Source organism: Pelmatolapia mariae, linkage group LG15 (genome assembly GCF_036321145.2).
Source record: "Pelmatolapia mariae isolate MD_Pm_ZW linkage group LG15, Pm_UMD_F_2, whole genome shotgun sequence".
Taxonomy (NCBI): Eukaryota; Metazoa; Chordata; class Actinopteri; order Cichliformes; family Cichlidae; genus Pelmatolapia; species Pelmatolapia mariae.
This window is the reverse complement of record NC_086240.1, coordinates 10220511-10237897: the sequence shown is the minus strand read 5'-3', so window position 1 is coordinate 10237897 and position 17387 is coordinate 10220511. Positions and strand designations below refer to the sequence as shown.

The window sequence follows — 17387 nt, the reverse complement described above, 5'->3', positions numbered from 1 at the left end:
TATATAAGTCACAGTTGATGATTCTAATGTTAGAGAGCTCTTGCAACTGGCGTCTGAGCTGTGCAGAGGTCTCTCTTAAGACAGGTATTTATGTAGGTTAGCATGAGGTTGAGTCCAACAGAAGCAAGGCACCCTAAATGTGCACAGCATGCAGCAGGGGGGCCAAAATAATATAGGAAACAGCACATGTAGGGAGAGAACACTCACTAAAAGTTCTGACTACACATAGTGTGGTGGCTTAGGTGAACTTGCAGGCGTTCACTATGACGTCATTAGCACAACAGCGACTGAGTAAAGTTTTAGATGCTCGAAATCTGACACTTACACATGAAGGAATCAATATGGCAGATGTAATGGGATTAGGAGGACCTAATTATTGTACTAAGAAAGCAGAATTTGAAGGGAAAGTCAGGGAAGATTTAAAAGCAGGACCTGTTGGGATTGGGGATTTAGAGATTTTTATTGCTATCATATAATCTGCCTTAGGATGGCTGTATTAATAATATGTTGTACTGTATTATTTTAATAGTATTGAATATGTTTGTCATAACAGTGATGTCTCTATTTACAGGTTGAGTTCATTTTATACACAGTGCATAACTGTGCTTGTTTAGAGTTGATGTTCCGTCCAAACAGGTTTTAAGCTTCACTGGTGAGAGTGTCCAGGTGATACATGTTGAGGGAAGATGAGAACATAGCAGGTTAATTGCATGCACGCTTACAAACACACATGATTTAAATATAGGCCAGGTCAAAGGCCTGGACTTGATGCAGCTTTCAACTTTACAGCTCCTAACTTGCAGGAATGGCGTGGAGTGTAACGAATGAATGCAAAACATGCTTACAGACACAAACATGACAGGGGTTTATTTTACAGGGTAAAGGTGGACCACAGGTTGCTTTGTTTCTGCTTAGCAACTACTGAGGTAAAAGGTGTTAAAGATAAATATGCAATAAGCGAACAGGAAACATGTGAGGGTGAGCCGGGTGAAACAAAATGTTGTAGATAATGGAAACTTGTCTAACGGGCATTAACAGTAACTTTTGCATGTTATGTATATGCTTGAGGCCAAAAGAGACGTAAATCCAGATAGAAAACTTTGAAGTGTGCTTTTTAGCGGAGATTTAGGCTGACATGGGGATGGTGTGCATTTTACTTGGGTTGTGTTTAATAAGACTAAAAGCGTTGCTCACACACATAAAGAGTATTGAGATTAAATAAAGTTAATATAATGGATAGAGCCAAGAACAGGATAATACATAAGTAAAATCAAATGTAATGTTTGATTTCACTTTTATTAGGAAACAATCAGGCTAGAAATGTGAGTAACCTATGTTTAAACTGTGAAAACACTCTCCACATACATTAAAACTGTGCAACTCTGAGTGGGCCATGCAATCAAGCAACTGTTACATATCTGTATTAAACTAGCCAACATAGACTCACCACCACATGATGTTGCCCTGCAGCGGGGGCAGAAAATCATTTGCAAACCAGGGATCTTATGTTGATTATCATATTCTTACTTATGTACACACACACACACAGAAGGGAAAATTTCAAAATAAAACAAAAACAACTTCGCTTAACCTGTCAAGCACAGGAGCAAAATAAAAATCTCTTTGGGCTCTGTTAAAATTTCTTTAGTAAAAGTGTAAAAGGCCAAACCTAAGAGGTTGGGCAAACAGGAAAGTCCCTCCAGTATCAGGAGTTAATAGTCAGGAAACATTTTACACACTAACGCCTTCTTTCTTAAAAACTACTGACTCATAAATGCCGATAGACATACAAGTCCACATACATCCAAATGTACATTTAGACATTAAACGTCGAGACGCATGTACACACACATTGGCACACAGGCACAGAGTCTAACTGAAGAGCTTAACAAAGCAGATGTGGCAGTAGGATTTATCATTTTGTCTGATATGATATTGTGAACCAACTTTGAATAATGACAGGAACCTTAGATGAACACAGTAGGTTAGTAAGGGGTAGCAGAGAGAGGGTCAAAGCGAAGGTAGTGGACCTGGGAATGGTGTAGTGACGTCTTTGGAAGACGTCAAAAGAGGGAATTGTAATATTTAAAGAAATTAGGTCACTGCTGAACTGTATATAACCACCATCCTTAACATTGTATTAATTATCATTTCATCAAAGTGTTTATTGAAGCTGCTGGCATTATGTTATAATTTATATTATAGGGGTTATCATAATCAAATATTAACATGTTTATTATAGGTGCAGTTATAACTACTTTAAAATGATTGAGTTAAATATATATGTATCATAACTCATATGCTGAGTATATTGGTACAGTAAAATAGTAGCTGAGCAAAGGCCTGAATGTATTCTGCTTCTTGTGGTATTTGAGTTTGCTTAGTTACAGGTGACGGAAGGATGTTCAGTCCATGGTGACCTCAAGGCCTTAGGTCATCACCATATTCGGAAGAGTATGCCACAAGGAGGAACCTCTATGTTACATTTAATTCTTAAAATACCTGAATGTTCTGTACATGCAAATTATGTGCTTGTAAACGCAAGAAGGGGCGTCACAATACCCTGATGTTATAAAAGCAATCTAGAGTGTATTTTGGGCAGAGATGTACAACTGTTTTGCAGTTTGCGCCTCTCCACGCAGCGTGCATTCATTAAAATCAATTGTTTGAACGACCTCTTCTGGACTATCATTGTTTTGCTCTCATCCTCAATTTCGAACCCGTAACAGTCTACTTCTCTTTAAGGTGGAGAAACACCTCTGAGCTTCAGCCGCTGTCATGGGAGTGATGATGAGGACGTTAAACAGTTCAATGTTCAACAGTCCCAGTCTCAGAGAAAGTCTCCTGGAGGTGGTCCTGCTGTAGAACAGCCTGGTATCAAACCAGTGCTCCCAGCAGCCCTTGAACTGGGGACTCTCATAGAGGAGCGCCCGCTGAGAGTGAACCTCGGCCTTCCACAGCTACTATACTGGAGATTTGATTTGTCTTCATTAGATTTTTCTAATTTCTAGGAATCTTGTGATATCTTGTGTGCACTAAGTGTGCCTTATTCATTCACTGTGTTTATACACCTTTCTGCATTTATCTATGAGTTGTTTTTAGACTCTGGCTTTCTTCCACAGCATGGCTTTTGTGCTGTCTTATTCTCTTCACCAGAAGCAACCATAACAAATGGCCACTCCTTCCTGAGCTGAGTTCTTCTGGGGGCTTCTGGAGGTTTGTTGTTTGTTTTTTCTTCTTTTAACAGTTGTTCCAATGGATCTTTTCAGTGTCTTCTTTTACCGTTGCCCCTTCCTCTCTGTTTTTCTCTCTCCCTTTCTTTCTTTGTCTTTCTCCCTTTGTCTAATTGTCTGTCCAATTTGTAATAACTTAAAATTAAATTAAATTAAATAAATTTTAATTAAATAAACAATAATAATATAGGTCAATCAAGTGGACTAATATGCTATTGACATATTTTCCCCACTTAAAACAATAAATTGGGCATCTTTCCTGGCCTTCAGACAACAATTCTGATTGCTAAAGTACCAAACGGGACAGGAAAAGAAAAAAAAAGAAAAAGAGAAAAAAAAAGAGACTTGTGGATGCCCAGAAAGTAGAATGTCTTTAATATTTTGCTGAATGTCCACTTATTTAGGCATGATGGAAAAATCACATTAAGAAAGAGAAATCAAACATTTGGATTCATTTTAATGAGCTCAGACTTGTTGACAATGCAGAGGAGCTGGTTGTGAACTGAGCTTCAGAGAAACACAACATATTGATATTCACTGTGAAGCTTTGAGTGGAAAAAGACAGAAAAACAACATGTGGATCCTGGAATAATCAGAGCTTCCATCTTTAAAGGACTGAAGAGGAAAAAGTTTACAAGGAATCAGCTGAAAGGCTGGAGGTGAGGGGAACAACAAATTCTCTCCCTGATAACAGAACTGTGTTTAGACTACTTTTGGCTGGAAGACTGTTGACTTTTGCTAACAGGGTGGAAGGACACACTCTCTGAGTCTCACATGGGATACATGCACACACTTGCAAATCATGTACACTGACACAGACACACACTCACACCCTAACCGACTCCAAATGCCTTTGAAGCTCAATTCCAGCCGTAATCAGGGCGGGTCTGTGTGACCAGCGGCATTATGGCTGCAGGACCGGATGATGCTGTCTGCTCCGGCTTACTCTCACCCCCATACCCTCCCCCCGTTGCTTGTCATGTGTTTCTTTGGTTGTTAAGGGTGAAGATGTATGTGCTTTTATGTGCCAAGGTGCTTTTTTTTGTTTTCTGTTCTTGTACTAACCTCCACTAGGAGCTCAGGCTGAGGGGAGTTCTCTTTTTTTCTCTCCTCCTCTTCCCCATTGTGTTGTATACTTCATTGTTTTCTTCAAAACCACTTGTTCTGACATGTCTCCCCATGTGATGTTTGTGTAATGTATATATGGTTGGAATGAGGTGTAATTTCGCTGCAGGCAACTGTAGTGTGTAAAATTTGTTTGTGAGTGAAAGAGACAGACATGTACAGACTGAACTATCTGTTCAACAGTCAGAGTGTTTCTCTAACAGGAGACACTCTTTACACTCAGCACAGGGACACTGAGGAAGCAGGCCAGAATCTAAATCCAGGATAAAGAGTTTGAGTGAATGTGGTGTTGAAGGTGTGGAGGTGGATCAGAGTGTCAGAGGAGACTCTGTAGAAGGACAGAGTGCCAGCAGGACAGTCCACATACACTGCTGCTCTGTTAGAGACAGAGGAGGAGGAGAAGGAGGAGGAGGAGGAGATGGATGTGTGTCTGTTATTGTGCCAGACAGAACGAGGACCATCATCAGAGCAGCTCAGACTCCAGGACTGATCATTAAGTCCAAACACACAGTAGCTGCCTCCTTTCCTTCTGATTCTTTTGTAACTCACTGATATATCAACATTTCCTCTCCACTCGACCTCCCAGTAACAGCGACCAGTCAGACCATTTCTACACAGCAGCTGTTCAACATCAAATCTGTCTGGATGATCAGGATATGACTGAACCTCGTTCACACGTGTCACCTTCCTGTTGTTGTCAGACAGTTGGAGGTTTGTGTTCACTGTGTTTGTGTCGATTGTGAGTTGACAGGAATCTGATGGAGAGAACAAACACAATCCAGCTGCAGTTATTGATCCATCATCTGTTCATTGATTGACACTTTGATGATGACTCCTGACATGATGAAGATGGTTGAATGTGTGCTGCTTTGTTTTCATGAATCCCATTAAAAACACACTTACACTTCCTCAGACCTGGTCTCAACCATCGGAGTCCAGCAGGCTCCACCCTGAAAGGAGGAGGGGGGTCAGAGCAGCACAGTCGCTTTCAGCTTGGCTCTACTATTTTAGTGCTTAAGTGTGTTAAAAATGAGAAAAGCATTTCAAATTGAGAGTATATTTTGTCACCAGGACGATACTTCAGTTCCCTTGACTAATTTTAGTCCTTTAATCAGGAGTCATTAATTCATATTAACATTATTATCATCATCATTATTAGCACCACATATTTGAAGACAAATGTGGGATTTCTTGCTACTGCCTTGAAACTATAAATTGAATGAAAACTGATGGGAAGTGAATGCTGCCTTTAAGTCTTGGAGAGTCACTATGTTTCACAGCTTTCTTTATGTTTTCGCTCATTTTTAATTGCATGTTACCTGATATAGTTTAAAGTTTTCTGCATGTTTCTTACACTCCAAAGATTGCCTGTTGTCTTTTCTGTCTGTAATATGACTCTCTGCAGTTGTGTAAAAAACTAGAACCTTTAAAGTACTTTTAAAAGCCAAAACGTGCAGTACTTTTTTTCCCCTTTTGATCCATCTCTCACATCTTTGTGGAGGAATTTTGGTGCATTCTTCTTTGCAGTGTTACTGTCATTGAGATTTTGCTGCATTTGATGATATGAATAAGTTCTTTGAAAGTCCAACCACACCATATCAGTCAGGTTGCCTCATCCCCATCTCACCTGCCCAAAGGACATTGTTCCAGAAGTCTTGTGGGTTTCTTCAGATGCAACTTTGCAAACCTAAGCTATGTTGGCATGTTCTCTTTGGAACCCGTGCCCTCTCCGGGGAACTCTTCAAACAAGCCATATTTGTTCAGTCTACAGTTTGGGCAACCTTGATAATAGCCATTATTTCCCTGTATAAATCGTTGGTTGTTATAAAAAATGTCAGTTAAATATATCATATAGCAGACATATACAGTGATATTTGAGAAGTGAAATGAAGTTTATTGGATTTACAGAAAGTGTGCAATAATTGTTTAAACAAAATCAGGCAGGTGCATAAATTTGGGCACTGTTGTCATTTTATTGATTCCAAAACCTTTAGAACTAATTATTGGAACTCAAATTGGCTCGGTAAGCTTAGTGACCCCTGACCTACATACACAGGTGAATCCAATAATGAGAAAGAGTATTTAAGGGGGTCAATTGTAAGTTTCTCTCCTCTTTTAATTTTATCTGAAGAGTAGCAACATGGGTGTCTCAAAACAACTCTCAAATAACCTGAAGACAAAGATTGTTTCCACAGTTAGGAACAATGGAAAATGAAAGACCACAGGCTCAGTTCAAGTTAAGGCTCGAAGTGGCAGACCAAGAAAAATCTCGGATAGACAGAAGCGACGAATGGTGAGAACAGTCAGAGTCAACCCACAGACCAGCACCAAAGACCTACAACATCATCTTGCAGCAGATGGAGTCGCTGTGCATCGTTCAACCATTCGGCGCACTTTACACAAGGAGATGCTGTATGCGAGAGTGATGCAGAGGAAGCCTTTTCTCCGCCCACAGCACAACAGAGCTGCTTGAGGTTTGCTAAAGCACATTTGGACAAGCCAGCTTCATTCTGGAATAAGGTGCTGTGGACTGATGAAACTAAAATTGAGTTATTTAGGAATAACAAGGGGCGTTATGCATGGAGGAAAAAGAACACAGCATTCCTAGAAAAACACCTGCTACCTACAGCAGAATATGGTGGTGGTTCCATCATGCTGTGGGGCTGTGTGGCCAGTACAGGGACTGGGAATCTTGTCAAAGTTGAGGGACACATGGATTCCACTCAGTATCAGCAGATTCTGGAGACCAATGTCCAGGAATCAGTGACAAAGTTGAAGCTGCACCGGGGCTGGATCTTTCAACAAGACAACGACCTGAAACACTGCTCAAAATCCACTAAGGCATTCATGCAGAGGAACAAGTACAACGTTCTGGAATGGCCATCTCAGTCCCCAGACCTGAATGTTATTGAAAACCTGTGGTGTGAGTTAAAGAGAGCCATCCATGATTGGAAGCGGAATGGTCCAAAATACCTTCAACCACAATCCAGACTCTCATTGGAACCTACAGGAAGCGTTTAGAGGCTGTAATTTCTGCAAAAGGTGGATCTATTAAATAATGATTTTATTTCTTTTTTCGTGGTGCCCAAATTTATGCACCTGCCTGATTTTTTTTTTTAAACAATTTTCGCACACTTTCTGTAAATCCAATAAACTTAATTTCACTTCTCAAATATCACTGTGTGTGTCTCCTATAAGATATATTTAACTGACATTTTTTATTGTAACAACCAATGATTTATAGAGGAAAATAATGACTATTAACAAGGTTGCCCAAATTTTTGCATCCCATTGTACATGTTTCTCAGAGTGAATCTGCAGCATTGTCCAGAACATCTGCTTTCATAGAGGTACTCACATTTGCTGATGATCAATTAATCAAGTGTATTTGATTAGCAACATTTGGCTGTTATTTTATCTTAAACAGGATGGAAAATTAGGAAGGAAACAATAAGGGTGTATTTAGATTTTTACTTAACTGCTTTGTTTCTCTTCCTCCCTCATTTTCCTCTCATTTTCTGGCCAGAGGGGCCGATGGCGCAATATGGCAGCCTCGCTTCTGTCAGTCTGCCCCAGGGCAGCTGTGGCTACAACTGTAGCTGCCTCCACCAGTGTGTGAATGTGAGAGTGAATGAATAGTGGAATTGTAAAGCGCTTTGAGGGTCTCCAAAAGCGCTATATAAATGCAACCCATTATTATTATTATTATTATTATCATTATTATTATTATTATTATCATTATTATTCCTCTGCTTACATTCCTTCTCCAGCTCTGCAGCATTTTTTTTAATCAGAATCAGAATACTTCATTGATCCCTAGGGGAAATTATTTTTCGTTACAGTGCTCCATTATAAACAAACATTAACAAAGACAGACAATACACTAACTAAGAATAGCACAATATATTCAGGCATATATATACATAAAAGTCACTTATTAACAAATAGCTGAAAAGAACATGTGCAAGAAGGGTGTAGCTGGTGCAACTCATCACAGCTGGAGCTGAATGTCAACCAAAGAGATGGTAGTGACCTTCTCAAGCAGAGAATGGGACCTGTCTAGGGCTGTTTCTGCCACTATCCACGGGTCATCAGTGGAGATTATGGAGTACAAGTACTCACAGATCATCTTCGACAACCACCTGAGATTCTCCTGCAACACAGAGGTGCCACCAGACAGTGTACCTCCTTAAAAAACTGAAGTCCTTCTGCGTCAGTAACAATATCTTACTGACCTTCTATAAAACCTCCATTGAAAGAAACAGGATGTTGGTTCGATTCCATCATCACACAGGATAAGAACCATCTACACACTTGTGTTGTAACATTATTGAACTTTCTACCCCACTCCCTGTCATTTGTATATGTCGTTGTTATGTGTTACATGGTTCTTCCATATGGTTTTTCAGTATTGAACCATCTCCAGTCTTGATGGGATTGATCTCATAAATATCCCCTGCCACTGAGCTTACACCTATCTCTCTGGTATAACTATTCAGGCATTTAACCAAGGCTGTAATTTGTTCAGATTTTTCAGGTTTATTATATTTCTTACACAGCCCAGCCCTTTCTTCATCACACCTGTCTGGAGTAAGAAGAAAGCTGTGATGAAGAAAGTATCTTTCTTAAAGAAAAACAATGTTCTAAAACTTAATGCACAGAGGTGCATTTTCTTTCACTAGACTAGTGTTTCTATTGGGAGCAAACTGAAAATGTTTCTGCATTTGTAAATTGTAACATAATCTCAAACACTAACTCAGTGAAGGACGCAGGAAATGTTTCCAGCTCTTCCTCCTCTATCACACATTCTCTCCATACCTGAGAGTCTCCAGTCTCCATCCCTGATCCTTCAGTCCAGCCAGCAGCAGGTTTTTTCCTGAGTCTCCTGGATGATTGTAACTCAGGTCCAGGTCTTTCAGATGGGAGGGGTTGGAGCTCAGAGCTGAGGCCAGAGAAGTACAGCCTTCCTCTGTGATCAGACAGCCTGACAGACTGCAGATACACAAAACAACAAATCATCTGCGAAGACTTTCATTATTTATTTATTCATTTATTTTATTGGAGATACAATGTTATCCAACCATTACATCCATCTGGTTCATTTTTGTTTTTTGTTTTTTAATATAATGTGAAAATTCACACCTGATAACACCACTTAAAAGTTGTTTAATACTACACATCTGGGTCATTTCATCTCAAGTCAGCTAAAGTTTAGAATATTTTCTGCTCAACTAGCTCAAATTTGCATTAAAATTTTATTGACCAAAGTTTCAATATGTATAATGAGAGCAGAGATGGATAGTAGTTACAAGTAACACATTACTGTAATCCGATTACTTTTTTCAAGTAACGAGTAAAGTAAGGGATTACTATTGCAAAAAAGGTAATTAAATTGCTGTTACTTTCCCGTAAGCACGCTGCGTTACTGCGTTACTATGGGGATGGAAGATGCCAGAGAAGGAAGTAGTGAGTAACCTCTGTGGCCCATCTTAGCTGAAACTCTGCACTATTTGCATTCCTCCAGCCATGACGATTGCGCCGGATGTCATGGCACGCCGTCTCTCGGTTATGCAATGTTTATGTTTCGTGTTCTTAGTAGTGTCCTTGCTAGTTTAAAAAACCCACTCCCTGTTGGCATATGAGCGACAGACGCTGCTTAATATCCGTGACTCTCTACTGAAGCTCCCCAGCGTTAGCGAGCAATGTGGAGGACTCCCGCCGCCTCTGGCGTCGGTACCGGAGGAACTGCATCGCCGTGATCCCCCCTGGAATCCTTCAAAACGGAAGCGCTGGCGAAGTGGACGAATGTGGGGCACGCGCTCTGGGAAGCGTGTTCGGGTCAGAACTTGGATGCAGCAGGTCCTTACCATCAGTGACCCTGGCTGTTTAGGACTTTATTTTGGCCTCAAACAGCGCTACCTTCTTCCTGTTTACCCAACGTCATCAGAGCAGGCTCACCCGAAACTGCTTTATTGGTCGCCATGCCGACGGGATACGAGGGGAGGTGGAGCAAATATGAACAACCTACAAATACTGCCCGCTACCACGGAGGGACAGAGAGTTAAATTAGCTCTCTTAAACGCAAGATCTGTATCAAATAAAACTCATGTTCTTCGGGACTTTTTTGGTACTCATAAGCTGGATGTCATGCTCCTAACTGAGACATGGCTGCGCGTTGGTGAAGTGGCACCCTTGCTGGAACTTTGCCCCTCCGATGCCAGCTTCTTTAGCTCCCCCAGGTTGTCTGGGAGGGGAGGGGGGTAGCCTCTATCGTCAAAGACAGTTTTAAATGCAAACAGATACAAAGTCCTGGTGTTTTTACCTCATTTGAGTCCCAACTCCTGACTTTAGGCTGTCCCGTGGTTCTAATTATAGTCATCCATCGTCCACCTAAATAGAATGACTTGTTTATTTCGGAATTTTCAGACTTCTTGACATGTTTTATCGCTCACTATGAAAGGATTCTTATAGTGGGAGACTTTAATATTCCTCTGTGTTGTGAGGATAAACCCCTGGTCAAAGATTTCTTAAATGTAATTGATTCCTTAAACTTCACACAATTTGTGTCTGGGCCAACACGCAAGGGCCACACCCTAGACCTTGTCTTGGGTTACGGACTGAATGTATCAATGACTGAAAATTGTGTTTTACCTATCTTAGACCACTCAGCAATTTTATTTGATATTTTAATCCCTAAATCTCCAGCTTCTGAGAGGGGAAAATTGCCCCTCAGATCATCTTGTTATATTAGCCCTGAAGCATTGCTTGGAGTTAAATTACATCTACCTGATGTGTTGGACCCAGGAGTTATGTGTGGACACCTTGACTGCGAATCTTAATAATACACTTCTTGAACTACTGGACTCTGTTGCTCCCGTAAAGAAGTTAAAATGTCAAAAAACGAACCCTATGCCTTGGTTAAATGAGGAGCTCTTGAACTTGAGAAGAAATTGTAGAAAAGCAGAGCGTCACTGGAGATCTTCCAGACTAGAAGTATTTCTCCAGGCTTGGAAGGACTCATTGTCTTCTCTTCAATCAGCGATGTCGAAAGCGAAAGCAAATTATTTCTCAAATCTCATCATGAGTCATAAACATAACTCAAAACTCCTTTTCAACACAGTGTCGCAACTTACAGAGAGTAAGTCAACTTTCTGCTGTTCTAATTTGATAGCTCATGACTTTCTTACATTTTTCAGAGACAGGGCTGAAACACTTAGGACTCAGATTACTCCCTCCTCAAGCTGTTCATTAGACTACTCAGCTGCTTTGCCAGTTGGTGCTGATAAACTGTTCCGTGACTTCAAGGTTATTTCTCTGTCTGGATTAACTAAGGTTGTAAAAGCAGCTTGATGTACAACCTGTTCTTTGGATCCTCTACCAGCCTGGGCTATAAAGGAACTGTGGTCAGTATTAGGACCCTACATTCTGTTTCTTTTAAATACTTCATTGACGACCGGAGTCTTCCCTGAATATTTTAAATCAGCTGAGGTAGTGCCAATCTTGAAAAAGCCTGGACTGGATGTTGACATGGTCGCAAACTATAGACCCATCTCACATCTGTCTTTTTTTATCTAAAATCTTTGAAAAAGTGGTTTTTAAGCAGCTCACTGAGCATTTGTCAACAAGCAATCTGTTTGAACCATTTCAGTCTGCTTTTAGACCAAATCACTCCACAGAAACAGCTTTAGTCAAAGTGGTAAATGATCTGCTGGTAAATGCAGACAATGATCGCACTTCAATTTTATTACTGCTGGATCTAAGTGCTATGTTTGACACTGTGGATCACTGCATTTTATTGGATAGGCTTGAACATTTTATTGGAATTACAGGAAATGTTTTATCATGGCTGAGATCTTACCTGTTTGGGAGGTCTCAGACTGTTAGTTTTAAAAATGATCTCTCCGAGACTTGTGCAGTGGGGCATGGGGTCCCTTAGGGCTCCGTACTTGGACCATTGCTGTTCTCTATGTACCTGCTGCCTCTTGGTGTTCTTTTACGTTCTTTTAATGTAACCTTTCATTGTTATGCTGATGACCTGCAGCTTTATGTTCTTTAATTTCATTGGAAATTGTGCTGAAGTCTTTGAACTAGAATGTTGTTTATCTGCAATTAAGGGCTGGTTATCGGATAATTTCTTGCTCCTAAATACTGATAAAACAGAGTTGATGGTCATTGGGCCACATAAATTTCAGCACTTGTCCCAAAATTTCATCTTGAAAATTTATGACAGTGTCATAAATTGCAGGAACAAGGTAAAAAACTTGGGTGTGTGGTTCGACATGGTGCTCTCCTTTAAATCTCATGTAAAAGAGATAACAAAGACTGCCTTTTATCATTTGAGGAACATAGCCAGAATCAGACAAGTTTTGTCAAGCGACACTGCAGAGTTTCTTGTCCATGTATTTGTGTCTTCCCGTATTGATTATTGCAATGCTCTTCTTTCTGGCCTACCAAAGAAAAGTTTTAGAGGTCTACAGATGGTGCAACATGCAGCTGCTCGCATTTTAACAAGAACTGGTAAATTTGAGCACATTACCCACAAGTCAAGCAAGCTCTGACTCGTGGCTGAAGACAAGGAATGCTGTTATTTAAGGTGGGAAATAAAAATTTGGGTTAGCAAATTTGGGAAAGAGCAAACTGACTGTTAAGTGGAGAATTGTGAAGGAGTCTGAAACACTGGAAAAGCAACAAATAGAAAAACACACACACAAACAGAAAATGCATTAACTTTAAGAAGGCAAAGACAAGCTCATGAGGATTAATGCATAAACATTGATGAAACCTCTCTAAGAACGCAAACACACATGCAACACATGAGAATCACAGCAAGAACACTGAAAATTGGTTGTAGATGGGTCTACCGGCATGACAGTCTCCCAAAATTACCTCTAACAAAACAAATGACTGGCTAAATATGAAACTCATTGAGGCCATTCAGTGGCCTAGCCATTGTCCACACCTCAGTCCTATTAAACACCTGTGGAAGGAGCTGATGCTTTGATTTGACAAACAGCAGCTGGGAAACCTGAAGGATTTAGAAAGTTTCTGTGAAGAGGAATGGGGCAGATTCTCTCCTGAGATGTGTGCAAACATGGTAACTAACTACAAACAACATCTTACCTCTGTGCTTGCCAACAAATGTTTCTCAACCAAGTGCTAAGTCATGGTTTGATTTGGCATCAAACACTTATTTCCCTCAATAAAATGTAAATCAATCTTTTGTAAAATGATTTTTTACTGAATTTTTGGTGATTATTCCATCTCTCCATGAAAATGAAACTGCTATAAAAATAGAGATTGCTCATTTACAAATATTTGAACAAACGTACAAATTCAGAAAATAATTAAATAATTGTTTTCGCTTATATGCAAGGTCTTCCCTAAAAAAGGTGCCATCTTTTTTTAAGTTGGTTTGTAATATGAGCAGTTATTAAAGTTTCTTCATCATTGGTGGCACAGTGATTAGCACTGTTGTCTTACAGCAAAGGGTCCTGAGTTCCACCAGCTGGGCGGGGCGTTTCTGTGTTTACGTGGGTTTTCTCCAGGTACTCTGGCTTCCTCCCACAGTCCAAAGACATGCAATTAATGGGGTAAGGTTAGTTGGTAATTCTCAATTGCCCATAGGTGTGAATCTGTGTGTGAATGGTTACCTGTCTCTATGTGTTAGCCCTGTGACAGACTGGCGGCCTGTCCAGGGTGAACCCTGCCTCTCTGCCTATGGTAGCTGGGACAAGCTCCAACCTGCCCCCCATGACCCTGACAAGTATAAGTGGAACAGAATGGATGGGGTTTGTAATATCAGCAGTTATTAAGACTTTGTCATCATCCATTTATTTTTCTTAACTAAATATTTAAAATACTTGTATCAAACAATAAGGTTTGATAAATGGGTATTATTGAAGTAAAGCCTTTTGACATAGAGTCTTAGTGTATAAGATAAACATCTTTTTAGGCAATTTTTGGAAAATATGTGATGAAAAATTCCAGACTGTGTGAATAAATAAAACTTAATAATTCTTCCCTTTGATATTTGGAACAGCATCTGTGTACTTTCTTTTTATTTTTTTTGTTCACCACAGTTTGTTTGAATATCTATTACTTCCCATGCTCAACTTCTGTTTTGGATTTGGTATTCAAACTAAATATACAGTGGCTTGCAAAAGTATTCGGCCGCCTTGAACTTTCCCACATTTTGTCACATTACAGCCACAAACACGAATCAATGTTATTGGAATTCCACGTGAAAGACCAATACAAAGTGGTGTACACGTGAGAAGTGGAATGAAACTTATACATGATTCCAAACATTTTTTACAAATAAATAACTGCAAAGTGGGGTGTGTGTAAATATTCTTCCCCCTTTGGTCTGAGTGCAGTCAGTTGCCCATAGACACTGCCTGATGAGTGCTAATGACTAAATAGAGTGCACTTGTGTGTAATCTAATGTCAGTACAAATACAGCTGCTCTGTGACGGCCTCAGAGGTTGTCTAAGAGAATACTGGGAGCAACAACACCATGAAGTCCAAAGAACACACCAGACAGGTCAGGGATAAAGTTACTGAGAAATTTAAAACAGGCTTAAGCTACAAAAAGATTTCCCAAGCCTTGAACATCCCACGGAGCACTGTTCAAGCCATCATTCAGAAATGGAAGTAGTATGGCACAACTGTAAACCTACCAAGACAAGGCTGTCCACCTAAACTCACAGGCTGAACAAGGAGAGCGCTGATCAGAATTGCAGCCAAGAGGCCCATGGTGACTCTGGACGAGCTACAGAGATCTACAGCTCAGGTGGGGAATCTGTCCATAGGACAACTATTAGTCGTGCACTGCACAAAGTTGGCCTTTATGGAAGAGTGGCAAGAAGAAAGCCATTGTTAACAGAAAACCATAAGAAGTCTCGTTTGCAGTTTGCCACAAGCCATGTGGGGGACACAGCAAACATGTGGAAGAAGGTGCTCTGGTCAGATGAGACCAAAATGGAACTTTCTGGCCAAAATGCAAAACGCTATGTGTGGCAGAAAACTAACACTGCACATCACTCTGAACACACCATCCCCACTGTCAAATATGGTGGTGGCAGCATCATGCTCTGAGGGTGCTTCTCTTCAGCAGAGACAGGGAAGCTGGTCAGAGTTGATGGGAAGATGGATGGAGCCAAATACAGGGCAATCTTGGAAGAAAACCTCTTGGGGTCTGCAAAAGACTTGAGACTGGGGCGGAGGGTCATCTTCCAGCAGGACAACGACCCTAAACATGAAGTCAGGGCAACAATGCAATGATTTAAAACCAAATATATCCATGTGTTAGAATAGCCCAGTCAAAGTCCAGATCTAAATCTAATCGAGAATCCATGGCAAGATCTGAAAACTGCTGTACACAAACGCTGTTCATCTAATCTGACTGAACTTTTGCAAAGAAGAATGGGCAAAAATTTCAGTCTCTAGATGTGCAAAGCTGGTAGAGACATACCCTAAAAGACTGGCAGCTGTAATTGCAGTAAAAGGTGGTTCTACAAAGTATTGACTCAGGGGGCTGAATAATTACGCACACCCCACTTTGCAGGTATTTATTTGTAAAAGTTCTTCGGAATCTGTCTGTGAAGGTTCTGAGTCATCCAAGTCATCGTAGTCAAAGGAGATTGCAAAGAAAAGCGTCTGGACTTCTTTAAGTTGCTTGAAGACGTTTCACCTCTCATCCGAGAAGCTTCTTCAGTTCTAAGGTCAAATGGTGGGGAGTCCCAGATTTAAACCTAGTGGGACTCCCCACCATTTGACCTTAGAACTGAAGAAGCTTCTCGGATGAGAGGTGAAACGTCTTCAAGCAACTCAAAGAAGTCCAGACGCTTTTCTTTGCAAGCTCCTTTGATGATCTTTGGAATCATTTGTGATTTTCGTTCCACTTCTCAAGTGTACACTACTTTGTATTGGTCATTCATGTGGGATTCCAATAAAATTGATTCATGTTTGTGGCTGTAATGTGACAAAATGTGGAAAAGTTCAAGGGGGCCGAATACTTTTGCAAGCCACTGTAGATTTTGGTTTAACTTCCCGCTGTCTCCAGGATCTGCGTCTTAATTCTGCAATCCATAACAATAAAAGGAAATCAGTGTCATGAATACAAGTGTGAAGTGTCTAAACTCTGACCTGAGAATTTCCAGTTTACAATGAGGACTTTCCAGTCCTGCAGAGAAAAGCTTCACTCCTGAATCGTCAAGGTCATTGTTACTCAGGTCCAGCTCTATCAGAGTAGAGGACTGGGAGTTGAGCAGTGATGTCAGAACTTTACAACTTCTGTTTGAGAGGTTACAGCCGCCCAGCCTGAAAGACAATATTTTTAATCAAAGGAAATCACTTTAGTTGTTGAACATAGACACACAACAAAACACATTATCATGTTCTCCGAAACTATTTTTGTCCCGTTAAGTGATGGATGCCAGCATCCTGTCAGAGGGGATGAACAAAAAAAGATGATGTCTGATTTTAACAGCTCCCAAAGAACCCCACAGACTCACTCTGCGAGTAGTTTGCAGACAACTTCAGGGGAAAAATCAGCACCATCAGATGTGATATTTTATCTTCTCGTGATATGATTTTAAACACATCTGAGGGCTCGATTGTACCTGAGGAGACACTGGACAGCTTTGTCCTGGTTAATGCTGAGAACCTTGAGAAAGTTTTCTCCACAGTGAGACCCACCACATGTCTTTTAGATCCAATCCCCTCTTCACTTTTTAAAACACTTTATGGATATTTTGAAGCTGAGCTTTTATACATGATGAATTGCTCTCTTCAGTTGGGTGTCTTCCCTGCTGCCTTTAAAACGGCGGTGGTGAGGCCCCTTCTGAAGAAGAGCAATTTGGATTGTAATGATTTTAATAACTACAGACCTGTATCCAACTTACCATTTTTAAGTAAAATTTTAGAAAAACTTGTTTTTACTCAGATTAATGATTTTTTGAATTATAGACAGATCCTGGAGGTATTTCAGTCTGGATTAAAGGTGAACCACAGCACAGAGACTGCTCT

General features: G+C 40.4%; 1 protein-coding gene across 1 annotated transcript in view; it reads right to left on the bottom strand.

The window, feature by feature from the left end:
* Positions 1 to 4674: 4674 nt before the first annotated feature.
* Positions 4675 to 17387, bottom strand: part of LOC135933816 (protein NLRC3-like) — a 225038-nt gene continuing 212325 nt past the window's right edge. Inside the window, exons 10-12 of the mRNA XM_065472017.1 lie at positions 5262 to 5308; positions 4806 to 5113; positions 4675 to 4686 (exon numbers count right to left, since the gene is read on the bottom strand). Of these exons, the coding sequence (XP_065328089.1) occupies positions 4675 to 4686; positions 4806 to 5113; positions 5262 to 5308 (367 nt within the window). The remainder of the gene's footprint in view (positions 4687 to 4805; positions 5114 to 5261; positions 5309 to 17387) is intronic.